Raw genomic sequence first — 26,249 nt, 5'->3', positions numbered from 1 at the left:
TTAAGTTTGAGAACCACTGTAGTACAATAATTTCAAAATTAAATAGTAAGGTTTAAACACCCCTGAAGAGAATGTGTGTGAGAGAGTGTGTATCTCACATGCACAGGAACAGATACATGCATAAAAGATCACCTTACCTCACATGTGTCTACTCAACCACTTTGATCAGTGGAATTTGCACGACTACAGGTGCCACATAGTATTTGTTCAGCATCTGTAAGACCTCGATCATTTATTGTGGCAGCACCTGCACTTTGGAACTCCCTGCCTATTGAGATCAAGCAGACGCCTTCACTGTACTATTTCAAGACCTATTCAAAACATTATTGCATGGATAAGCCCACCCACGTTATTGGAAAGGGCTCACCCACGCTTCTACTTGTCCAAGTGGTTTTCCCCTTGTCCCGCTCCTTCCCCAGGGAAAACCTGCTCTGTAGTGCTAAATCGGAATAAACAACAATCCGGAAAAAATCCAGATTTCCCAGCATAAAGCAGAGGTCATGTGGATAAGCCCATAGCTGAGGTAATTTTAACCTGTTTTAGTATTTTAGTATTTTAACACTTGTATGTTTTAAAGTGTGGTTGTAATTTTTTCTTGCATTTTATGGTTTAACTTTTTTGTAAACCACTTTGAGGTTTTTTTACAATTAAGTGCTGTATAAATTTTATGAAATAAATAAATAAATAAAATATTAATATATTTTTAAAGACTATCTATCTCTCTATTCTGGCAAATTCAACAAGAATGTGGCCTAAGTAGATCTTAATCTCCTTACAAGGTTAACCTAATATCCTCAAAGGAACATAAATAAGAACCTAACTTCTACTTAGAGTAACTGAAATTAATTTGTTAGTCATAGCCATTCATTTCCATGGGTCTACTCTGACTAAAACTTGGTTGAAAATAAAGGATGTTCCCCCACTCTTCACTACTAAATAATCATTATACACACACTAGTATTTACAAGGTTTCTAACAGCAGGACTGAACATTTTCTTGTGTCTTATTCTTACACCAATACACTACAAACATGCTCCAACTTTCAATAAACAATTGCCTAATCTCCCCCCTTTTAATTATAATAGTTAATTTGACCATATTTACTAGCTCCCATGTCCTCATAATTCACTTGTCCAATGTGGGCAGTTTATTGTTGTTTTTCCAGGTTAAAACAAATTCTCTTATATGTATTATATTTGGTTGATGGGTAGTCTGGAAATGGAAATTAACAGGATGCTTTATCAAAATCTGCTAGTAATGTAAAACACAAAAAATAATCTGCTGAGGGGGAAACGGAGGAAGCCATCAAAGCGATAAAACAGAAATGAAGAATTCCAGATTTTGGGGGGGGGGGGGACTTGAGCTCCCATCAACCCCAGGCAGTGGAGCCAATGGTACAGGATGATGGGAGTTGTAGTTGGGCAATAGGTTCTCCATCCTTGATATGAGATGGCTTGGATGGCAGTATGTAAGCTAGCAAGGTTTGTAGGTCTGCATTTTTTTGTATTAAAGATTTTCTTGATTTACAAAAGTGTGTACAATGTCTCTCTCGTATTTTTTTCCATTTAACATTTTTACAAATCAGTTTTGATTGTTGAGACATTAGGGGGAGAAGGGGGAAAGAGGTGGGTGGGGTGGGGAGATGGGTGAGGTGGGGTGACAATGTTTCTATTTTCCTTAATATATGTAGGGTTTGGTGTCAGTGTTGTTTGTGTAGGTTCTCTGTTGTTCGCTTGTGTTTCTTTGGCGGTGAGAGAGGTCGGGGTTGGCGTAGGATGTGATTGTTCATTTGTGGTTGGCTGTGGTGATCTTTGGTTTCCTGTGTGAGTGGGGTGGGTGGGTGTTTTGGATCAGGTTAGCCATATTGATTTGTACGCTGTCGGTAGATTTTTGTCATTGTCTTGTTGGGCTGTGTGTGTGATGAAGGGGAACCATACCGGGGTGATGGTGTCTTCTTTTGTTTGTCCCCCTGTCAGTTTCAGGTTACTGGTTAGTTTTTCTGGCAGGGCTGTTTCCCATACTACTTGGTACCATTGGTCCATGTTTACTCCTGACAGGTCTTTCCAGTGTCTGGTTATGAAGTTTCTGGCTGCTGAGAGTAGATGGATTATGAGTTCTTTGTGTTGCAAGTGGGCATTATTGTCTTGGAAGATGTTTAGTAAGACCAATTCTGGGGTGGTTTCTAACACTTGCTTGGTTATTTTACATATTTCTTGTGTGGTTGTGGTCCAGAATGTTTGGATTTTGGGGCACTCCCACAATGTGTGGAAGTATGTGCCTGTGGAGGTGCACCCTCTCCAGCATTTTGGTGAGGTTCCTGGGCGTATTAGCACTAATTTTCTTGGTGTTAGATACCACCTGTAGGTTAGTTTTAGGGTGAGTTCTCTTCTTTTTGTTGATATGGATTTAAAGGGGGGTTTAGACCACATTCTGGTCCATTGGGTGGGGTTGATTTCGTATCCTAAGTCTAGGGAGCTTGTGATTGTGTCTAGGGAGCTCGTGGGATTTTTGAGTAGTATTTTGTATATTGCGGATACCACCCCTCTGCCGTGTCCCTTTGTCATTAGGATGAGGTTTTCAAAGGTTGTCAGGGGTCTAGTTGCTGCTGATTTTACAGCTGGATTGTTTAAGAGGGCATGTAATTGGTGTTGTGTTAACCAGGGCATTTGGGTGTCTTCTAATTTGTCCTGTATTTCTTGTGTTGACAGAGGTTTGTTATTTTTATAAAAGTCTATTAGGCGATATAGGCCTTTGGATTGCCAGGTTTTTGTTTGGAGGTTTTGTGCTGCATGGTGCAATAGTGGATGGTAGGCCAGGGGAATTAGTGGGGATGGGGTTGGGGATAGTTTGCCTGTTGCTGTTTTCCATGCTTTGAACATGGTTTGTGTGTATCTGTTAAGTGTTGTGGGGATTTTTATTAGTTTGTTTAGGTCCGCATATTTTTCAATGAATCTTCATTTTAGTTAATGAGAGTAAATAGCATAGAAAAGGAATGTTTTTCTAAAGCTCCTGAACAACTTTACCAAACTGGATCTGTTTTAAAACATGTTGACTACAACTCTATTATAAGAGCAGAAATGCAAGTGAGTAAAATAATGCCAAGTCATTATTAACACTTAACAGGTATACCGTTGTACACCTGTAATACCAAGCACATTCACCAGGAATAAACTAATGGCATTTACTTATTCAGATTTTCACCTACTTCACCCTATGGTTACGTTACCTCCTTATCTCACTGTATTCTCACAGCAATACAGAAAACCAATCTAGCATCTAGACAGCTATTTCCATACACTATGGAGCAGTTGCAGCAACAGGGGTCTTTCCCCCTCCAACAGTTTATGAACCTTTCCCTGACAGAATGCACACATACAGATGGAGACTGCGCCTGCGTGGAAACTTCCTCTGCTCACCCCCTTTCAATCTGCTTCTGGTTCTGGGACTCAGTGGTGCAGGAGAGAGTGAAGCACTGGTCTTTCACTTGCCTCACCTGCCTCTTCCTCCTCTTCTCCCAACCCATCCTGTGCTCCATCCTCCAGCGCTGAAGCTTCCCCCACCTCTGATTCTTGCCTTCTGACTGGTACAGGTCCTCACAAACCACTGGCTTCCAATCCCGAGTCAGACTCTAGCCCCCGTTATCCTGGTGCACACTTGCCAGCGTCCTGCCAGTCCCTGACATTATGGAAGGTGTGGGATGGTGGGTAGGTTGTAGGTGTTCAGCATTAAGCTAAGGGGAGTTCTAGGGTGTTGGTGTTAAATGAGTGGGGAGAACGTTCAGGAGAAATGTTGTGTGTTAGGGAAACCAGGATGCTGAGCAAGAGCTTCGGGGTAAGAGATTGGGGGAGGGATATGAGAGTGTGTAAATTTTATGTACAAAACTTTGGCAACCAGCACATATTTTTTTCTGTTCTAATTTGTATATAGTATAAGATGGTGTATTATACTGTACCATTTTTATATGCACAGAGACCTCAAGAGATTTACACAAAGTGCACCTGCAGACTAAAGAAAATATGGAGGGGGGAGTTAGAGGGCACAGAAACCTACTGGTGGTCCGTCGCATTGATGAAGAGATGGTGCTGTTCAGGGAGAAAGAATTTTCATCTCGTTCTCTGTCTCCTGACAGGCCCCTCCGGGTGGGTAGAATGGAGGAAGGTCTTGGTAAAGAGGAACGCTTTTCTGGACTCTTGGTTACACCGTCCTAGGAGAAACAATAGAAATTGGATTATTATTTTTAAATGGTAAAATGCAGTTGTTGGGATGACATTTAACTTTCCAGCAGTTTCTCCCCAGCAAGAGCTTCAAACTATGTCAAGGTAAGGAAGATCAGATCAAGCCTAGATAAGATTAATTTCCAGCCCCTATGCACCTAGAGGTGAGATTATTACCTCCAGAGGGGACCCGACATGGATTTAACTTTGCTTACAGCATACCAAAGTGAGATGATACAGGCAAAACAGGGTAATTTGGCAGGCTGGGGTGGGGGAGCATAGATGATTTTAGTTTGGCTAGTATCAGTCTCAAGTATATTTATACCTGCAGCGAAAAGTCAAAAGGACACCTCCCAGCCCTGGAATAAAACTGATCTAAAACACACATCTTTGAGAGAGAGAAAAAGTTGTTCCACTCAAGCTGAACAGTATGAAACACAAATGATTTGACAACCTGTAATATTCAGACCTCATCCTATTGTAGCCTTATGGCAAAAAAGCTTATTAGGTTTGTGAACTTTGGCTTGAACTAACTAACAGTTTTTAAGAGTGGTTAAAGTGGTATGACAGAGCACTGCCATTTTGTGTGCATGCATTTCTTTGACAACAGTTGCCCTTAATCAAATGGTGCTTGCAGGTTTTTGAGGGGGGGAAATGTTTTAAAGTTTGCAAAACTTGTTTACCTGAGGCAATAATGAGATGACTGAACACGCTACCTCCAGCACTGAAAAGTATAATGTTTCTCCAGCCTAAATTGGATTTATAATGGATGGATTCCTAGGGTTTTAATCAAAACCTGGGAAAGGAAGCATTCCAGTTCAGGATAGGAGTTAATTATGGGTCCTGTAATAAGAAAGGCAATATCTGACACAATGTTTCTTCTTGAATTCAACAGGGGAAAGTTCGTTCACTCCTGCCCTACAGCTCTTTTGTCAGTGTGAACTATTTGTGTGCAGGAGAAGGGCAAGGGGGAGAGAGTGTAAGCAAACAGACCAGAATACACCTCTGGCCCTTTCTTTGCTATCACTGACTACATTTACTCTGCTGCCTTACCTGAGCATCTGTTTTTGAATATGGCAAGCAGTCTCTTGGGCCTGCGGAAGAGGGCCTGGCAAAACAATTGTCTGCATCAAGCAAAGCTTTTTTAGTAGAAGTTAATGAGCAAGCTGAGCTGGGTCTTGGAGGAAGCAATGACTTTGCTCTAACCTTTGAGGCAGGAATCTTTGACAAAGAAGAAGTCTAGTCATGAGAAAACAAACAGAAGGAACACAATGTGAACATGGACAATGGTGTAAACAGAAAATGCATGCAATATGGAAAACAAACTGCAAAACAAAACTTCTTTTTTAAAAAAACCACCATGTGTGCATATCCTAAGGTACACATGTATAAATGAGGCTGTTTTATTGCTTTTTTTAAAAAAAGTAATGTGAATAAAGATATTGGGAATATTTTTCAGATTTCAAACATGATATTTTACTGTTGTTCATAAGCATAAGATACGGTCAGGCCACTGGTTCATCTAAGGCTGTCCATTTTGCTTTCCATGGCTCAGGATGGGATTATCTCAGCTCCGCTATCTGAGAGATCTCCAAGTGTCCTGATTTTCCAGGGACAGTCCTGGAATTACAAAAGCCACCCAAGCTTCTGATTCCAGAATGTCCCTATTTTCCCTGCTAGTGCTGCTGCCAAGCTTGGGGAAGAGCATGAGCCAGCGCTTATCCTGAGCGATGGTGATGGTGGCGGCAGAGAGGGAGCGCCCCGTGGCCCCTCCATGGCCGCCGCCGCTGGCCTCCTCCTTTGGGCAACTTGTAGCAGCTGCTGAAAAGCAGGTGAGGAGGGGAAGAGGCTGCAGCCGCCGAGGCCCAGCCTTAGGTGACATGCTGGCTCTGGGGGGCAGGCAGAGGGCAGGGCTGCCCAGGACAGGAAGAAATAGGAAGCAGAGCAGAGTGCAAGGAGTCTTGATATGGGGGGTCAAGGAGGGTCACTTGGGGGAGAGTGAGAACTGTCCCTATTTTCATCCGAGGAATGTTGGAGGGTATGTAAGAAAAGGCTGTACCAAAGGCTGAAGTTGGGCATTCAAAGCAAATGCTCCACCTACTGGGCCACAGTTTTCCTCCGGGCCCAGGCTGATAAAAAACTTTATTACTAATGATTGTAACATTTAGTTTCAAGTTATCGTATTTTCCGGTGTGTAAGACGACTGGGTGTATAAGACGACCCCCAACTTTTCCAGTTAAAATATAGAGTTTGAGATATACTCGACCGCAGATTCTCCACCCGGCGTATAAGACGATCCCCAACTTTTGAGAAGATTTTCCTGGATTAAAAAGTAGTCTTATACGCCAGAATATACAGTATGTTACCTTCAGGATGCCCAAATTGCTAGAAGCTGCATCAGAAATAAATGTGTGCTTGTTTGTTTTTTAAATATGGGCAAGAAGTGACAACCTAACATACAAACTTTGGGGGTGGATACTGATTTTTAATACGTAAAAATGTAAATAAATGAAGTGTCTCTACTTTTTAGTGCCAAAATGGATTAAATTTCATATTTTCTAGTTTAACTCAATTATGGTTTAGGCCTACTAAATAAAAGCTGATAAAATTTGAAAGAACCCCCTTGCCGCGGATGAAATGCTGATTAATTTTTAAAAACTTTTCGATTCTCCCCGTCAAAATTCCTACTAGGTATTATTTTCTTTATGTCAATGACAGAACACTTCTGTTGGTAGAAATCTGAAGATATTGGACAATGATGATGACAGAATATGAGAATGTAAATGCAAACACTGAAAATGTATACATGTCTACAGATGAAATGACAAACACTAAAGACAAAGTCTTAAAAAAACACACACAGCAAAACTGTTATCCACCACCAGAGTCATCAATTAGAATCCCATTTCAGTTGTATGTTTCTATATCTATATATAGACACCACTTTAAACATGCCATGTTTTTGCAAATGCAAAACCCAGGTACAGTTCATTTCACAGCTGCCAATCCTCCCTGCTGTTCCCCTCTGCTATATACATAGCTGTCAACCCTCCCTGCTGTTTGTTTCTCAATTTCCTGCAAAAAAAGGGAAAGGTTGACAGCTATGGTTCATTTCCTCGTTGCTGCACCCACCCAGCCATCCATCCATAGAAGAAGAGATGTGTATGCAGGCATGTATGTACATTTTTTTAAATGTGATCCCATTGAGATCCCAATATGAAATTTTGCAAGTAGCTCTTATAAATGTTAAATAATCAATACATTTTTTGAATTTTAAAATCATATTTTTTTTAAAAAAAAATCACTTTTTAAAATTTAAAATTTAAAGTAAGCCCATCATGTGATATATCATATTAATGCCCATGAGGTTCTGAAGAGAATGGTGTTTTTAGTTGTGGTGTATCTCAATCCTGGGCTGAGCTTTTAAGGTTCTTGAGTAGTTGAGCAATGCCAAAATTGACAAATTCTTGAAATTTCAAACACTCATAACTAAAAAAATGAGATGAGATAAAAGAACAAAATTTCATATTTAAATTTAGTTTTGGTCATTCAACAAGTATACAAAATATTAAGAAAACTGGGTGACATGTGGTAAAAAAAAAGTTGGATCACTTGATACGGTATGACCCATTCCAATCAGGCCTTGGCTTTTCATGAATTTGTCCACATTAGTGCCTTGGGCACAGGCACTTAATGATACAGTGCACATAAATTGCTAGACAAAGGAGACATTGTTGTGAGATTGAAATGTGATTCTGGACCTATCAAACTGCTCTAAAGATCTGTCTTTCAGAGTTAGATGTAAGTCCCTACATACAAGAAGCTTAGAAAACACTCTGTGCATACATCATGCAAACTCCAGATATGTACCGTCTTGAGCATGGGGGTGGGGAGAGAATCTGATACTCGGGAATCCACGACCAGATTCACAGGACAATGTTGGTGGGAATTAGCTTACAAGGAAAAGTTTTGTTTGTTTTTTAATAGAAAATCTAAGACCTTTGTTTAGACTTGCAAGATCTCAGGAATGGGAGTGTCACCAGATTCAGGATTGCCAGTGTAATTCAATCATAGTTTTCAGTATCTCTCATGTAAGCTGCATCAGCATGAAATAGACAGTTTGGGTTTCCAAAATGTTAAGGTGGATTTGAAGCTGGTTGACTGACTGAACTCAAAGTGTGCTCACTAATGGTTCCTCATCATCCTGGGGAAAAGTGACAAGTGGGGTGTCACAGGGTTCTGTCCTCGCTCTGTTGTTGTTCAACATCTTTATAAATGACTTGGATGAAGGAAGTGAGGACAGCTAATCAAATTTGTAGATGACACCATATGGGGAGGGGTAGCTAAGGCTGCAGAAGTCAGAATCAGGATTCAATATGACCTTAATAGATTGAAGAACTGGGCTCAAATTAACAAGCTGAATTTGTTGTTGTTGTTCAGTCGTTCAGTCGTGTCCGACTCTTCGTGACCCCATGGACCAGAGTACGCCAGGCACGCCTATCCTTCACTGCCTCCCGCAGTTTGGCCAAGCTGAATGAACAGGGGCAAATGTATGATCCTACATCTAGGCAGGAATAACAAGCTGCACAAATATAAGATGGGAGACACCTGGCTTGCCAGTAGAGCATGTGAAAAGGATCTAGGGGTTTTAGTAAATCACAAACTGAACATGGGTCAACAGTGTGATACAGCAACAAAAATACTAATGCTATTCTAGGCTACATCAAGAGAAGTCAAGGGAAGTCATGGTACTGCTCTATTCTGCCTTGGTCAGACTTCACCTAGAGTACTGTCAGTTCTGGACGTCACAATTTAAGAAGGATGTTGAAAAGCTAGAATGAGTGCAGAGGAGGGTGACCAAAATGATCAAGGGTCTGGAAACCAAGCCTTATGAGGAATGGTTCTTAGGGTATGCTTAGCCTGGAAAAGAGGAGACTGAGAGGAGATGTGATAGCCATCTAATGGGCTGTCACATGGAAGATGGAGCCAGCTTGTTTTCTCCTGCTCTGGAGGGTAAGACTCAAACCAATGGATTCAAGTTACAAGAAAAGAGATTCCAACTAAACATAAGGAAGAACCTTCTGAAGGCAAGAAATGTTTAACAGTGAAACGGACTCCCTCAGAAGATTGTGGGATCTCCTTCCTTGGAGGTTTTTAAGCAGAGGTTGGATGGCCATTTGTCATGGATCCTTTAGCTGAAATTCCTGCACTGCAGAGGGTTGGACTAGTTGAACCTTGGGGTACCTTTCAACTCTATGATTCTATGGAAAGCCATATGATGTTTTCTGACTTGATAATAAACAAGAAGTGGCTTTGTTTAGCCTTCATAGCTAAGAGTGAAGGATGGGGCCTGCCCTCCATGACTTGATCCCCTTTCAGAGCAATTTAAGGCAGAGAGACTTTGTCCCCCTTTAGAGCCATGTAAGGCGCCACAACTTTTGGCAGCTATTCTATACATTAATTACATGTTAATTGTGCATTGTTAATTGGTACCATGGCAGTCTCTGTGGTCCAAAAGCCCAATAATTTGTTTCAACATGATTGAACATGAACATAATTTACCGGTAATATGTTTTAGAAAGTTGTGACCTTTAAATAAGAAGCAAGGTGTCCAAAGTTTAGTTAAACACACACACACACACACACACGACCAAACTATAATTAAAGGGGGCAGAGCAGCCATGTTTCTTTATTCACAGGTCTGTCCTATTTACATCCAAGGGAGAAATGGTGGGGTATGCCTAATTTTTCTAACTAAAGGAGCATGTAGGGCTGTCTGAATGTTGTCACTTCTGTCATCTTAGGTGGCTGATTTAGGCCACCTTCGTCTCCAGTCCGGCTCACCTCATGTTAGGCCAGGATAAAAATGTCTGCAGTGGCAGTATAAGATGAAAGAGGGGTGTCAATCTGTACGCACCATTTGTTTTGTGTGTGTGTGTGTGTGTGTGTGTGTGTATATATATATATATATATATATATATATATACATACATATATATATATATATGACACCCCTCATTTATTTGAGAACATACTTAGAAAAAGATAAATCTTTTTGCAGTGGTTGTTCCCCAAGATTTTTCCTCAGACAAAATAAAAGTTTATGCTAAAAATGGGCCAGAAATATCAGATTTTTAAAATAAAACTTTGGGCACTCAGGGGAATTATATATATATATATATCTACTGAGATACTAACGCACCTCAAAATAGAGGGGATGACAACAACTACAGGTGATATCCAAGTAAATCATGCTCAGAGTAAACCCATTAAAATAAAAATACTTAAGTCAGTTGATTCCAATGGATACATTCTGAGTGTGACTAATGTTAGCTACCACCTCTATTTTTGGACAATGGAATTGCAAAGTGTATATTTTCTTTTAACAATTCAGCAAAATGACACAAGTGAGAACTTTCATTAACATTGCTCCATTGAATCATCAATTTATCACAAATCTGGCTCTGGCTCTAAGCATTTAACAATACTGATTCTTAACAGAGTTCAGAAACTTTAAAACAACATATGTAGGCACTTGTTAATTAGCAGCCTACATCCCATTTTCCAGTTAATTTTCATTGTGCAGAGAGATAAACATGTGAAGGGGGGGAGCGACAACTGTCTGTACAGCACACTAGCGAAAACAGCTATGATGTCCCTTTTTACAGGGGTACCTATTTGCAAAACAGCAATGAAATAGCTCCCCGTTAGGATGGTGTACTTTGAATTACAGTTCTCTCTCACTCTATGGCTGTCAGCTGAATAAATGGATGAACTACCACCCAGCTCAAAAACCCACAAGCAAACCCCTTCCACTCTTTTGTATTGATTCCCCCACAGCCAAATACTACTCTCTCTCCCCTCATGATTCTTCTTTTCCCCCTCTCATTGTTCCTTTCTCTTTTCCTTCCTGCTGCCTATGAACATGCTATTACAACAGGGGAGAAAAAAAGGATAGGGGAGGTGGAAGGCTGTAGACAAGATGAGGTAGGAATTGCAATGAATGCTGGTTTCTTAGAAAGTAACAAAAAATGAATAGCGTATTTCATATATCTGCAGTTGCTCCTTTTCCTCTCCTTTCACGCTGTGGCCAGAGTTTTTAAACAGTTGAGAGGTACAAGTAGAGAGAGGAGAATGAGTGTTTCTTCATTTTTCCTTCTCTCTCCTTAAAACCTGCCCCATTTCAAGCTTTGCTACCTGAAATGCCTTTTTATGGGGTGGTGGGAGAGATGATGAGGGAGAAAATAATTACTGTATATTCTGGCATATAAGACTACTTTTTAATCCAGGATAATCCTCTCAAAAGTCGGGGGTCGTCTTATACGCCAGGTGGAGAATCTGCGGTCGAGTATATCTCAAACTCTATATTTTAACTGGAAAAGTTGGGGGTCGTCTTATACGCCCAGTCGTCTTATACGCCGGAAAATACGGTAGGGTTGGCAACCAGTAGCCAAGTGGCCACTCTGCCTGTTAAGGGTGCTGCACTAAGACATTGGATAAAGTCCACTTGCTCCCTAGCCATGCAGGCATTTACCAAACCCAGATTTGAGGAGGATAGGTTGCTGATGCAACGCACTGTGACTAGGCAACCACACGATTCTTTCCACTGAAAACAATCACCCTGTGAAAGGGATGTGGAACCAAACTCACAGTTCAACTGAACTCATGAGACTTGATCCAAGGATCAAGGACGTGTGACAGTAGCTCCAATCAGTGAATGGGTACCTGCATTCCCATCCATATAAACAGATGGACAGGAAAGTGTATTGTGCAGGGTTGTCCATGCACTTGCCCTTGTGACTCAAGAGGTCTGCGCTTGTATACAAATAGGTCAGTAGTTCTAGCATGCATGTTAGCATGGTATACCAGTTTATATGTTTGGAAGCTCGAATGTTGCCTCTGTCATTTCACCCAAGCACTGAGAATATCCTGTTCTTTAGGGATGTAGGAACTCAGAGCACAATACACTGCGGCCATGAAAGATACACCAGTGGAACTCCCCTGATACCGCCAAAACGGGGCAGAGCTGTGGGCGGAATATGGATGGCACACTGAAGGGAGCACATTTATGCTATATCCTGCATTCCTTCGATACACAGCCATGCCCCAATGGTGCAAATTTACACCAGCCCTGACGTGGCAGCCCCAGACCTTGATTTTACCAGGACAAGAATAAGCTTTTAAAAAACGAGCAGCCCCTGCATAAATGGCTGTCCCCTTTCCTCAGCCATGTCACCGTGATAGAGCACAGGATATTGTGTAAGTTAGCACAGGATATCCTTCATTCAAGATGAGCACAATTCAGATGACAGGGTATGCGGCAGGGGCCTACACCTCTCTGGATCTGAACCCAAGATCTCCAGTATATAAAGCATAAGCTGTTCTATCAGACCAGCGCTTCTTCAACAATTGCTCTGCTCCTGGTGTCTATGATAGGGACTTGAGGCTAGGGCAAATGTCATGTGCCGTTTCTGATTGCTGAGTGCTGAAAAGAACCGCTCGGTGGTGCTTGCAGACCTGGGGGCACCCTCTCTTCTGCCACCAACGTGGCATTTCCCCTACATGCATGTAAAGACTGAGTGAGGACATATCTTCCACTTTCCTCTAGTGGGCTTCAAATACCTGTCTCTTGCTTCCCAGTCTCATGGAGTGAGCCGCTGGAGGTGGTTGCTGCTTCAGTGTGCATCTTGATCTATCTCCTTGGCTGCTTCTGGGTGGGACTTGGACCACTCTCCCAGGAAAGCAGGGAGCTATGTGAAGCTGCACTGTGTGCTTTCTCCTTTCTTCCCCTTTCCATGTATTGTGCCCATGAGAAATTTGAACCTGCCTGTACCCGGGGACACACAGTGATGCGGCTGTTGCTGACTCTGCTGCTGGGGCTGAAGGAAATGGGTTGCTGTGACACTGATCTGTGGGGTGTGTATGGTGATGCAGGGAATGTCCCCATCTTAGTGAATTAAAGGATCCTTCTGTGTTTGAGTGGGACATGGGATATTGTCCTTGATCAGTGTTTCCTCCTGCTCTGAATTTTCTATTTATGTGTTCTTCCACTTCCCTCCCAGGTTGAGCAGTGAAATGGTGGTGTATCTCCAGCTCAGTGTAAAGTTGGTATGGGATTGCTCTTATATCTTAATGACTCTGGCAAACTGGTTTCTGGGTCAAAGTAATTGAAACTAGGACTGCAGTGCTAACCCACTTACCTGAGATTAAATCCAATTGAATTCAATGTGGCTTACTTTTGAGTAGTTCGGATTGCCCTTTAAACGCAAGTACTTCCATTTAGGAAAAAAGTAGATTGGTCTCCTCCACACTGGTAGATGGAAGCCAATTGGTTAAGAATAGTGCAATTGAGGTTATTGTGGTTGTACCATATTAAGTGAATCGAAAATTAAATACATAGTTTAGTAGCTTAATATATTGCCAATCTCCATTCTACAGTGTGCACCAATTAGGAAGTTTTAATAATATATGAGTAATTCTGAAAATCAATTGTCTTAAAACTGGCAAATGGTTCCTAAAAGATTTCCCCCTGTCTTTCAGATACGGCCATAAAACCACCTGGAATACAAAAATGAATGTGAAAACATGAATAAAAAAGAAAACAAGTCTACTCACTGAAAGTTTTTCCTTTGCTTGCTTAAACACCCCAGGACCTTGGTTGATTTCACCACCAGCAGCTATTAGGTACACAGAAAGAAAAAGACCATTAATGGTAATTTCAAACTCACCCTTAACATATTCAGTTTGAATTGCCATGCAATATTAAGACACAAATGAATTCATTATTAGCAATAGTTAATGCTAATTTAAAAAAACAAATTCAAACTAGGAAATAAAAAAGGTTATCTGGTTTTCTCTGTCTTGGGCAAGGATATAGAAAGCTTTCCAAGGTAACGTGAGTTCTGGATAATTTTGGAATCTTTTTCAGGCAATCAACAACCATAATATCATAGTATCTTCCTCTGACCTTTTGTGAACATGGGATGAGCAGGGATGGAGCAGGAAACCCCTCTACTCAGATTTTAAAATAGACTCACATTATTTGATCCTGATGGATCATAACCCTGGACTGGATCAAGGGCCCAGTTCAGAATCCACAGTTAGTACTTTGATATCCAGTGTGTGCAATATATGCTTGTATAATGGAAAATCATTTTTAAAAGAAAAGAATGAATCCAGAGTCAGGTGGATCCTTTAATGAGACGTCCCTTTAAACCTCTAAAAATAGGGCTTTGGGGCATCCACAAGCCTAGAGTGGCGAGTACACAGGGTTGCTCAATGCTGAGCACTTCAAGTGCAGACACAGGACGTCCCCCTGGGAGCACTGGAGCTTAATGACATTCTGTTGCTTTCCGGGGAATTGTACAGGATAAAACATGGCTGCTGCCCCTAGTGTTTACGTACTGCTCCCAAGGGGACTTACTCTATGTGCATCGTAAGGATGTTGTGGCAACGTTCCAGACGGTGGGTGGCTCAGTGCCATACATTTACAAATTTGAAAGGATCTTTTAAAGAAGAGGAAAATTTCAACCATCTCCTATGTACTTTTTATTATTTTAAAAATCCATGTTGACATTGCAGGATTTTCCATTAAAAATCCACACATTGCTGTGGCAGGGTGGACTTATTTCATGTCACTTTTGAGAATTGGACCTTAAAGGGTCCATCCATCATTGTGTGCAATAATTGGGCTTTGTATGAGAGCCTTTGCCTTTATCAGATTTCCAACCACGGCTTTACAAAGGAGGACAGGGCAACATATTAAAATAAATAAATAGCACAACACCGAAAAAGCTTGATTTTAGTGCCGTGTTATCACCTTTTAGTTTGGATAGGTGTCACCCCTACATATATACCCTATCACAAAGCTTCTGCTTTATGATTTGTGTTCTGCCTTTTATGCTGTTTTGAGTTTTGAGAGTTTTGAGATTTCTTTTTGATGTTACAAGTACCAGCAAATGAACACGGGGAGGTGGGGTGCAGCAAGGAGAAGTGTGTCAGTCCCATTACCCCTCCATTGTTCTTCCCACCTTGCAGTTCACGAAAGGTGACTGTCTGTAGTGAGGAGCCTTTCATATTTGCAGAGGATCCCCATGCAATCTGGGTTCCGAAACGCACAGCGGCCTCCAAAGATACAAAAGGCTCCCCGTTGTAGCAGCCTTCCACAAGGTCACTAAACTTATGATGAAGAGGGAGGGGTGTGCAAGATCATCTGCACTCCCCCCCTCCCCGTCCCCAAGTTTACTTCCTGCTATTTATAAAACATGCATAGAGCTTGAGTGTGCTCTGCTATTTTGATCATCAGCTGATAACTGAGCTGTACACACATTGTTAATAACAGTAGTAGATAGTGTAGGCCTAGTTTATGAAATGCTTGCTAAGGCAGCTGTTGGGCAGAAGGCATTTTTGAGTCTTCCATTTGTTAAACTATCTCAAATTTTAGTTGAGGTACCTATGGTGGATTCTCATTGACCTAGGCAAATGCGGCAAGCCTTGTTTGCCTACAGTTCCAATGGTTTATTGCCAACATGACTGCACTTTTCCTTTGATATGTGACCCTCACTTAAATAACATCCTACCTAAGATAATTTGTAGTGGAGAGTATCAAAGCAGAAGACAAAGGAAAGAGTTTCAGTCAAAAAATATCTGTCAGAGAATGTTCAGTACAAGATGCCTGTATAATTTCCCCCCTATAAATTCTGCTGTTCACCTATCCCCATAACAGATACCTCTCCTTTTATCAGACTCCAATCATCCACTGCTAACCAATAATCCAATGCTCTGAAACGAGGGCAAAACACCTTTATTGCTGACTTACCTGAAAGCATAACAACTCCTCCATCTGAACAATGAACCTGGATCATGACTTCACCCTGTCCTTTGGAGTTTGGCTAACAGTTTAATCATGCAAGAAACATATTTACTTCTGGGGCATACACCATGAAATTTAAGGTGATTAAGACAAACCTAATACATGTTTGACCCAGTTCACATAGCCTGAGCTGATGCCCGTTTGCCCTATGATATCAATGTTGTGATGTCACAAAGGAAGCACAGTCTTACATTTTCAACCAATCAAAGAGTGAAGTACAAATTACGACAATGTTTGGATGATACTGGTGACTTAAAATGCTTTCTAAAAGAATTCCTTTCTTTTCTTTTCCATTATGTGTAGAAGGAAAACCACTCTGAATCAAAATCTGGAACAACTGCAGGTATACTTGATTTTATGAATTAGTTTCTTTTTCTAGAACCTAAGCTCTATTACCATTCATAACCCAAATCCTTTGCATGTTTACACAGCAGAAAGTCCCACTGACAAATTTAATGAGACTTATATTCCATGTAAATATGTTCAAAATTACTACTATAGAAAAATATACCTGCTAGCGACCTTTGAATATGCTTACCCATACAAGAAAAAAAGAATATGAGAAACGTTTTATAAAACAAAAACAAACCTAAGAGCTTTCTGAAGAACCCATGATTTGCAATTACCACTTCTTTAATCAAAATTCACAATTTTAAAACAAGGACATTAAAAACATCAGCTCACAATCCTAGCATTTGAGAGACTTATCTTTTCCTGCTTAGAAATTAGCAACTGGAAAACTGTGAGTAAATCCATCAGAAACAAATACAAGGCTGGCCTAATACAGTCAAATGATCTGCACTCTTTTCATGACTAAGAGAAGAGCACTGGCTACCAGCTTCCCAAGATCTCTAAGGCTATAATTACAGGAGGAAGCCATCCCTGCATTTTCAGCTTTTTCTTTTAAAAAGCCTCTAAACCTTTTACTTATAGCCCAAGTTCACAAAGATGCACAAGCCACAGTTGGCCTTGAGACTGTTCCCTTCCTCTTTTCCTTTTCAGAAGAGATAGAATGTTTTTGCTCCCAATTTTTAAACTATGCTAATTACAGTTCCCTGTGACAACTGAACTCGGGGAACTACGGTTTGTTTAAACTCTAGTTAGAGAAAATAGGCCAGGATCTGAAAATCACTTTTAGATCCTGGTTTGCTTTCACAAACCATGCAGAAGGCACATTTCTTCAAGCTCAGCCATTATTGGGGTAGGGAACTGTGGATCGCAGCACCAACACCTACTTCTCTTTGCATTGATGATGGATATCCACATGCGAGGACTAGATCATCTCTTAGGCCTCTCACGTATTCTTTATATTGACAGCTGATCATTGCTCATGTGGAACAGAAAACTGAGGAGAGGTTTTCATATGACATGTGAGCATTGTTGCCAGCACACATGTGCATGCGTGCCAGCCATTGTTTGCTCAAAACTGCTCAACCAGTTGTTTTTCTCCTTGGGGGCAGGGAGGGAAATTTTGAATTGACAGCAGGTAAAAAATTATCTCCCTCCCTTCCTGCACCTCTACTCAGCCTGAAGCCACCAACAGCTGTTTTTAACTGAGGAAAAAGTGGGGGAAATTAGAGTGGCTGGGGTACAAATAAATAATAATAATAATAATAATAATAATAATAATAATAATAATAATTATTATTATTATTATTATTATTATTATTATTATTATTACCACAGAAATGTATACACTGGCTATATGTAGAGTCTCTACTAACATGGCGATTCTGATAATTCCCACCTCTGGGTTTCTGAGGGTCTGCTGGAGTCAAAGACTCAACTCACTTCATGGCAAAAGGCTGAATGTAGTTAAAGGCTACATTCTAGTCGCATCGCTAACATCACCATGTGGTGATCTTTTCAAGAAGAACCCAATAGTTATAGCGATTGCACATTTTTCTATCTCAGAACCTTAATCCAGATAGTGGTTGCTATATATTGCAGGGATTGGCTGGAAGTGGGGGGTCTTGAATCTGCTGAACTTGGATTCCAAAAAAAGACTCACCTGATTTGAACAGGGTGGCTAACAGCCAGTATTGGATCATGGGTCCACTTCAGAACCTGCAGCCCTGTGAATTCCTTTATGATGGTCCAAAGGATGGGCACTACTTCCATTCTTCTAATTTTTTATTTTTACTTTTAAACTGCTAAAAATAGGGCATCCAGCTTTACAGTCTGGTGTATGATGTTTTTGAGATTTGAGAGAGATTGGACAGTGTGAGATTCTGGAGTATTCCCATCATACACTCTGAACACACATACAGCAAGTCTCCCTGAGATGATTTGATGACGGTCTTTGACCCTCAGGGGGAACTGTACAGAAAAAGTCTCCTCCATGTAAACATAGAGGTTTAAGAGGACCCCCCCCCCAAAAAAAATGTGTGTTAACATGCTGATTTTAGAAGCGTTCCCATTAAAGATCCACCCAGAAACAGGACGGGATGCACTTAGTTCCACCCCCATGCCGTACTTGCATGAACCTTACTTTAGTGGGTCCAACTGTGCCTAATGACTCATTTTGTGAATCAACATGCATAGACCACAGAATATTATGTAATACACTATATGGATATATTTGCTGAGTTACAGTTTGTGTACTGGATGAGGAATAATCTGTGCAGCTATTTTGAAAATGATATATAGCCTCCTTTTGCAAAACAACAACAACAAAAACCCCATAACTGAAAGGCCACCTTTTTCTCATTATAATTTGGGTTAACCCTTTTAAAAAGCTTTGCAGGTTTAGGTTACTACTCAGCATTAAACTGAAGATACAGAGATCTAGTCTATTAACAAGAAAAGTTCTTATATTTGTAAGTTATTAAATGACACACCTATTTACAATTTTATACTCTAAGAAAATACTGAGTGGGAAAATACTGGGGTGAGAGAAACATTTTTCCTGGAGTTAGTAGAATCATCTGATGAATTCTTTACATACAAGTATTGAAAGAGAATGAGGATTTTTTTTTATTCTTCTTCCCTTTGAAGGATAGGGATCAAATAATGTTATTGTGTGAATGTATGAAGAGGCAGACCATGTGCATGATCCACTTAAGTTTCCGCACACAGATCCAACTAAAATGGTGGGGTTGTGCAAATCAAATTCTTTTTCATTTCAGTGCAAATCACGCAGTGTCGTTACTTGTAGGTTTGTATCCATTTATGCTTCCTCTGAGATATGCATAAACTGTTTTCCCCTCCTGTATTGTCCAAGGTCCTTATTGCAGAAAAAAGATGGAAAGTTATAGATTCATAGTCCTACTGACTACAGATTTCTTCACTTTCCACTTCATGGCAGTGCTCAATTCGCCCTGCAGGTTTTGTGTTTCAATACATAAAACTTTCAATATACAAAATACGGTAATAGATTTGAAACAGCTAATGCATACAATATAAATACAAGCCAAACAATGCTGAAATGCTTCTTCTTATTATGCATGAGGAAAAAAAGGGATATAGATGAGAAAAAAATGTAAATCATGGTTTAAAGCCATTAGCACTTCCCACCAGAACAGAGCAAAAATGGAGAGATAGAAAATAAAACAGAACAAGGCAAAACTGAGAAATTTCTACAACACCACTGTCAAACCACAATGCCAAGAAACAACTACAGAACTTGGGAAATCCAAGCATGACAAGCATACATGATCATGGTCTCTGTTAAAATAAATAAATAAAAGCATGATACAAAAAAGCAGTATCATTCATGACAGCAGAAAAAGGTCTCAGAAGGGGAGGAAGAAAACTAAAATAAAAACCAGAGCAGCCAGTAGAGCAATGAAATTACAAATAATAACAACAACACTAATGTCTATGTTTGCCAGCCACGTTGCATAAATTCAAGACAGCACAATCACCTGTCTGCTTCCGCTTAACACAGGAGAGATGAGTTGGTCTAGTATGTTTGATAGCAGGTTTTAAAATGATTTTCCTGGAGGGAGAGTGAGCCTGAACTTCAGCTTTTTTAGCAAGTTCAGCTTTCTTATATACAGCTATAGACAAGAAAACAAGAGCATACAATCAGAAATAAAAAATCGAGAAACCGAAATATATTTCAACATGACATTTTGGCTGTTGGTACCATGTTAGACCTTCAGTTAGAATGTGAGCCTACCAAGGCCCAGAGACAACTCTGTAGTTGTTGCAGGCAACAACTGACCCTTCATATCATTGGGTAGCAAGTGTCACTTTACCTGTCACCACACTCAGACCGTGCAAGCCAGGCACCTTCTGTACAAACTGCATATAATGAGGGCATATTCCCACTCCAGCCTGCACACTCCTGCCATGTGGAATTGCAATTGTATTGGGCAGCTTCCAAGGCTATGTCTGGAAGGGTATGTGCTAAGTTCCACTGGTGCATACAATGGAGGTATTTTTTTTAGCTAAGTGACAGAGCTGTAGGATCTAGGCCTCACTTTAGCTTGGACAAAATGCTGGACATTAACCAGGGCTCCAAACCCAGTGGAGCCACAGTTCTGACTGGTAAAAGGTAAAGGGACCCTGACAGTTAAGTCCAGTCGTGGACGACTCTGGGGTTGTGGCGCTCATCGAGCTTTACTGGCCGAGGGAGCCAGAATTTGTCCACAGACAGCTTCCGGGTCATGTGGCCAGCATGACTAAGCCGCTTCTGGTGAACCAGAGCAGTGCACGGAAACGCCGTTTAGCTTCCCGCCGGAGCAGGGACCGAGCAACAGGAGCTCACCCCGTCGCGGGGATTCGAACCGCTGACCTTCTGATCGGCAAGCCCTAGGCTCAGTGGTTTAGACTACAGCACCACCCGTGTCCCTGACTGGTACCCACTGACAATTCTCTGCCTCTTGCACATGGGGAATAATAGTGGGATATTCTACATACTAGATTCGGCAACTAAGGAGATGGAAAGATTGCCACATGGCTACCCAGAGCACTAGCAAAGTCATGGTACGTATGTGACTTTATGCTATTGTTATTTATTTGGTATTAATGAATCCAAGTAAGCAGAACTGAATTCCCATACAGGATGTTTTCCTACTCCATAAAAGAAAGAAATCATCAGCCTAAACTGGAGTGGCTGGAAGCAGTGTAGTCTGAATGCCTTGCTGTTAACACAAATTAATATTCCTGATTAAATGTGTAACAGTACTGCTAAAATACTCCTATAAAACAGGTGAACAACTCACAGTATGGCATTATAGGAAAAAGAGAGTGAGTATTACATGAACCTTTTTTCCTTCTCACTTCATCTCTGGAGACAGTGCTAGGTTCCTTTTTAGCTATTTTTCTTTCAGGAGTAGAAATCCTGCCTCTCCCAGTTTTTAAAGGTTTCTCTTTTTTATGTTTATCAAGAGACGGTCTCCGCAATTCTCTCTCTGCCTTCTCCTCTTTAGGAACAGTCTCTAACTGTTCCGTCATGATGCTCCTATCATCATCTGCAGGATCAGAGTAAATTATAACAACAACAACAACAAAAACAGAATTAGTAAAATGTTAATAGTGCTTCAGTGGGATTTCATTTTTAAAAATCAGATTATTTCCTATTGTCATTATTTTAACAATATTCCTGAATGCGGTAATATTAATTAATTTTTATTATTAAAAATATTAATTAATAATTAATAATTTTGGAAATGAAAAAATGAAAAAAAGGATAAGGCACACCTTGAGTATCCACCCATATGCTGTCTGTGTCCAGGATGGAGTCATCAATGGTTGTTTCATCTTTATAGTCGTCATACGTCTCTGTCTTGTAATCAGTCGATGGGATTTCTTCTTGTTCAGGGGAGCCAGGAGCTTCCAGAGAGCTTTCTTTTGTCTCTGCTTCGACATCAGTCACCACCTCCACCTCCACCTCCACTTCAGGATGGACACTTTCTTCTTCTGTATCAGCTGGTGGTGCTTCTGCAAAGCGCACACTGTGGGAGCTGGTTTCTCCCTCATCGACTGTGGTTTGCACTATTGTGATGAAGTCATCCTCAATTGTAACCACAGACTCTATTACTCCTTTGAGTTCAGGCATTTGCTCAGGGACAGCTTCACACACCTCAAGATCTTCACTAGGTATCTCAAAGTCCCTTTCTTTGCTTCTTTGCCTCATCTCTCCTTCTTCCTGCTCAATCTCTTCCTCTTGCCTCCTCTTTTCCTCTTCTTGTTTACTCTCTTCCTCACCTTCCTGCATGATCTTTTCCTTCTGCTGTACTTGCTTAATTTCTTCTGCTTGCTCTAGTTTACTGACTTCCTCATATTCTTCTTTTTCCTTACTCTCTTCCTCATATTCTTCTGCTTGTTTGATCTCTTCCTCTTGTTCTTCTGCTTGCTTACTCTCCTTCTCTTGTTCTTCTCCTTCCTGCAATGCCTCAGTTTTTACAGAGCCTTCCAACCCTAGAGCTTCCACATTATCTTCCTTAGGCTGTGGTATGTTCTCCATTTGAATTTCAGTTGTTTCGTCTTGGGTAGCTTTAGATACACCTCTTTCTGTAACTGGTTGTTCAGCTGTCAATTGTGATGCCATCTCCTCTTCCGACAAAGAAGGGCTTTCTAGTTCTAATATGTCACCACATGGTTTTAAAGTTTCTACAGGCAAGCCTTCTTGTGTTTGGTCATTATCACCACTTGACTCATACGATTCTTCTTTATCTACTGCTTCTTGGTGAACCAGGTCAGGCTTAGCTCCTTTCTCCTTAACTTCAGTTTCAGACAGTTTATTGGCATCTTTCATTTGAGCAGGTTCTGCTTTTGCACAGACACTGGAGTCTTGGGGCAATGTTGAGAGGGTCTTTTCTTGATCATCTGTGCCTTCCTCTGTAACAGGCTCAGTGACATGAACTCCTAACTTATTCTGGTTTTCTTGCTCAACTTGCCGAGCAGCAGAATCCATTTCATGCTTTATAGCATCATAGTCTGGTTTATAGGAAATTTCTGTCTTGCCTGTCTCTTCAGCAACATGAATAGCTTTTTTTTCTTTCTCAGATAATGAAGAACCTTTCTCTTCCAGTTCAACTATATGTTTATCACCTGCACTTTCTAAAGTTGGAGCAGGCTTTGCTTTTTCGTGTTCAGTGTCCTCATGAGAACAAACTTCTTTAGAGTCACTTTGTTCCTCGCTTTTTTCTAGCACAGTATCTAGTTTATCAATAGCTTTTCTCTCCTGCTCAAATTCTTTGCCCAAAACTGCTGATTCCCCAGAAGCCTCTCTTTCTTCTTTGGCTCTCTCAGCTGCTGCCAACTTCACTTCTATCAAAGAAAGGTCTGCAACGACACCTCTTCTATTTTTTTCATCAAAGGGACAGCTTTCCCCCGTCAAATTCTCACTGTCCTGTACTGGAGATGGCATTGGCACTGTGTACTTATTGAAAACACAGTAACCTAAATCTTCTAGTTGACTGTCAGCTTTTAGAGTCATATGGTTCTCATCGGCCATGAGGAGCTGGGCCACTCCACTGTCCTCTACAACTGCTTCTGAAGGAACAGACTTCCTGTGGACTACCTCAGCATCTGCACTCACAGATGGTTCTCTTGACCTTGTGCCTGCTAAGTCTAACATTTCAGGTAAATCAGGAGCCATTACAGTCCCATTTTTGTAATAATCTTTAGCCAGGAAGGGTGACTCACACAAAGGCTCCACCTGGATCTCTCCTCCTTCTTTCACTTTTGACTCTTCGGTTTTCTCATCTTCTTCCCTGCTCGCTGATGGGAAGGAGGGAGACTTTTCTACTGCTGGAGTAGTGGCTGGCAAATAATCATCACCTTCATCGCCACTAGCATTATCCATAATATCTGAACCTAGTGGTGAAAGGTCATGTGTCCGCCCAAAGTTAAACCCCAGTGCTATAGAGTCCAAGCAGGACATGGGCAGATTAATTGACATACTCCTCTGCTCTATGGCAGATCTCCCACCAAGCCCTAAGCTCCTGCTTAGAGTTAAGTCATCTTTATTTTTACTATGGAGTTCTCTCTTATCCCCATATACGTTTGGGTCAATGGTGTACATTCTTTCTGTAGGGGAACTAGGTTCCTCAGAATCATCTGGGAAACCCTGGGCAAGGGTGCTGTATCCCATTTCATGAGCAGGTATGCTGGTGTGTTGATATGCCTCTGGCTGAAATTCCTCAGTGTCTTTCTTAGATATGATGAAATCTTTATGGTAAGGGTCGTAGGTCTCCTCTTTAGTATCACTCAGTTCATAGTAATCATTGCCTTGCTGTAGGATGTCACTCTTGATAGATTCATCTTTAAGGGTGGAAGTCTCAAAATATGTAGACATTCCTGATTTATCCTCCTCTATCTGCATTTTGTGAGCTTCTGAATCTGCAGCTGAGAACACTTCCCCTTTCCCATCCTTTCCTTGCACAGATTCTTTGCTGGGTTCAGCAGTGGGTTTCTCTATTGCTGCAGACAATACAGCTTTATCTAAAGGCTCTTTTACTTTTTCAGGAAGTAATTCTTGGCTGAGTCCTTCTGTAGAACTCTCTATGCCATGCTTTTCCTCTTTTTTAATATCCCATGTTGATGAAACCTCAGTTTTCTCCAACTCTTCTTCTGCTTTGATTGTACCAGATGGCTTTTTAGAATCAGTTCCTTCTACTTCTTTACCCAAAGCAGTTGTTTGTTGCCCATGAGCTTTTAAAAAATGATCATCTAATATCTTGGGCTTTTGTCCACTGGAAATTGAGTACCCCTCCTCGTCGCTTTCATCTTCTGTCATATCTTTCTCTTCCTCCCAAAGAGGAACATTCTGGGTGGGCGTCTGCACTTTAATTTGTTTTGAGGATTGAGAAGTCAACACTTCAAATTCTTCTTCATGTTTTTTTGCTTGCTCTTTGTCAATTTTTCTATCTTTGGCAATCTCTGAAGCAGTAGATATTTGCATCATGTTTCTACTACCATGTGGCTCAGATTTATGTAGAGTAACTGGCAAAGTTTCAGAAGAAAACACAGTTTTAACTGTGCTTTTTTGGCCCACTGTAAATTCTGAAGATGAGAAACAACCTATGCTTTCATGAGAGGTAAAGTCACTTTTTATAGCATCAAACTGGCCATCTCTAGACCTGAAGGGTAGTGCTTCAGCGGCAGGTTTCTGGGCCTCCGGTGCCTTTTCATCTGTTTTACTTTCTTTGTGCAGCTCTGTTGACAAATCTTTTGGTTCTTTATGTAGATGTGGCTCTCCAGTGAAATCAAATTCTGCTTTTACAGAATTCCTGTCCTCTTTCTTTTGTGGACTGGCATCTAAGGTCTGTCCTGACAGGGTTGGGAGCATTTTTTCTTCTCCTTTGCCTTGTGATTCTGTTGTTTCTAAAGTCTCGGTTTTTGCTGGCTGTTGAACTAAGGCATCGTGTATAGGTTGCTCACTAGTCTTACTTCCTTTCTCTGGTTCCTTTGGGCCTAATGGCTCAGCTGCAAAAAGGCCTGTATGCTCCTCATGGATTTCCATCTTCGAAGCTGCAAGTAAATCTGCAGTTGTTTGATTGGATTTTACAACAGATTACTTAAAGCATTCACAGGCAGCAGCAGACTAGTTTACAGCATTATCTGGCAAGGCAGAGTGGTTAAAAAAAGGGGGGGTCACATGCAATGGTACCTTTTTAGAGGTCTGTTTTAAACAGATGGTTTTTCTCTCTTTTAGAGGGACAAATCTTTATTAAAAATATTAATAAAAACTCCTGTGATACACGCAAACCTACCTATAGTTTAATGACAAATTATTATGCTTTTAAAATCACAGGCCAGTTTCCTCACAAGCATTACACTACAGATAAACCCAACTTCATCTTATTACGCTTTATGGTACAATGGGTGATATCCAATGTCAGTCATCCTCAGAATAGACCTACTGAAATCAGTTAAATAATTCAAATTTATTGATTCCAACAGGCCTACTCTGCCTGACAATGGGTATCACTCAATGATATAAATTCTGAATTACAGTCATACATAGGCATAATATTTGTGATAGGCTGCACATTATATTTAACATTCAAACCTCTAAATCCATTTAATGATATGATTCCTTTTATTTGAGCTCAATCGAATAATAGTAACAAAGCAATTTATTCACCAATTTTCATTTATTACAGGAGGAACATCCCCCCCTTCATATATTTTTAAAAATCAGATTACTGTCATTAAAGCATTCCTCATTCTTTGAAATCCAGATGTTAAGACAAAATTTGAAGACC

General features: G+C 40.8%; 1 protein-coding gene across 38 annotated transcripts in view; it reads right to left on the bottom strand.

Annotated features, from left to right (window-relative positions):
* The window catches only part of MAP2 (microtubule associated protein 2), a 186,709-nt gene that overhangs the window by 17,380 nt on the left and 143,080 nt on the right, over positions 1-26,249 (bottom strand). For 22 of the 38 annotated variants that reach the window (XM_033170369.1, XM_033170438.1, XM_033170422.1 and 19 more), the window contains 6 exons: positions 21,736-25,512; positions 21,300-21,506; positions 19,953-20,087; positions 13,830-13,891; positions 5,268-5,453; positions 4,051-4,204 (listed from right to left, as the gene is read on the bottom strand). In XM_033170369.1, coding sequence (XP_033026260.1) covers positions 4,051-4,204; positions 5,268-5,453; positions 13,830-13,891; positions 19,953-20,087; positions 21,300-21,506; positions 21,736-25,512 — 4,521 coding nt within the window. Of the gene's footprint in view, positions 1-4,050; positions 4,205-5,267; positions 5,454-13,829; positions 13,892-19,952; positions 20,088-21,299; positions 21,507-21,735; positions 25,525-26,249 lie in introns of all 38 variants that reach the window. The other 16 variants (XM_033170512.1, XM_033170520.1, XM_033170555.1 and 13 more) reach the window with 5 other exon arrangements.

This window comes from Lacerta agilis, chromosome 1 (assembly GCF_009819535.1).
Source record: "Lacerta agilis isolate rLacAgi1 chromosome 1, rLacAgi1.pri, whole genome shotgun sequence".
In the NCBI taxonomy this organism is placed as follows: domain Eukaryota; kingdom Metazoa; phylum Chordata; class Lepidosauria; order Squamata; family Lacertidae; genus Lacerta; species Lacerta agilis.
Note: the sequence above shows the minus strand (reverse complement) of the source record. Positions and strands in the feature narration are given on the sequence as shown.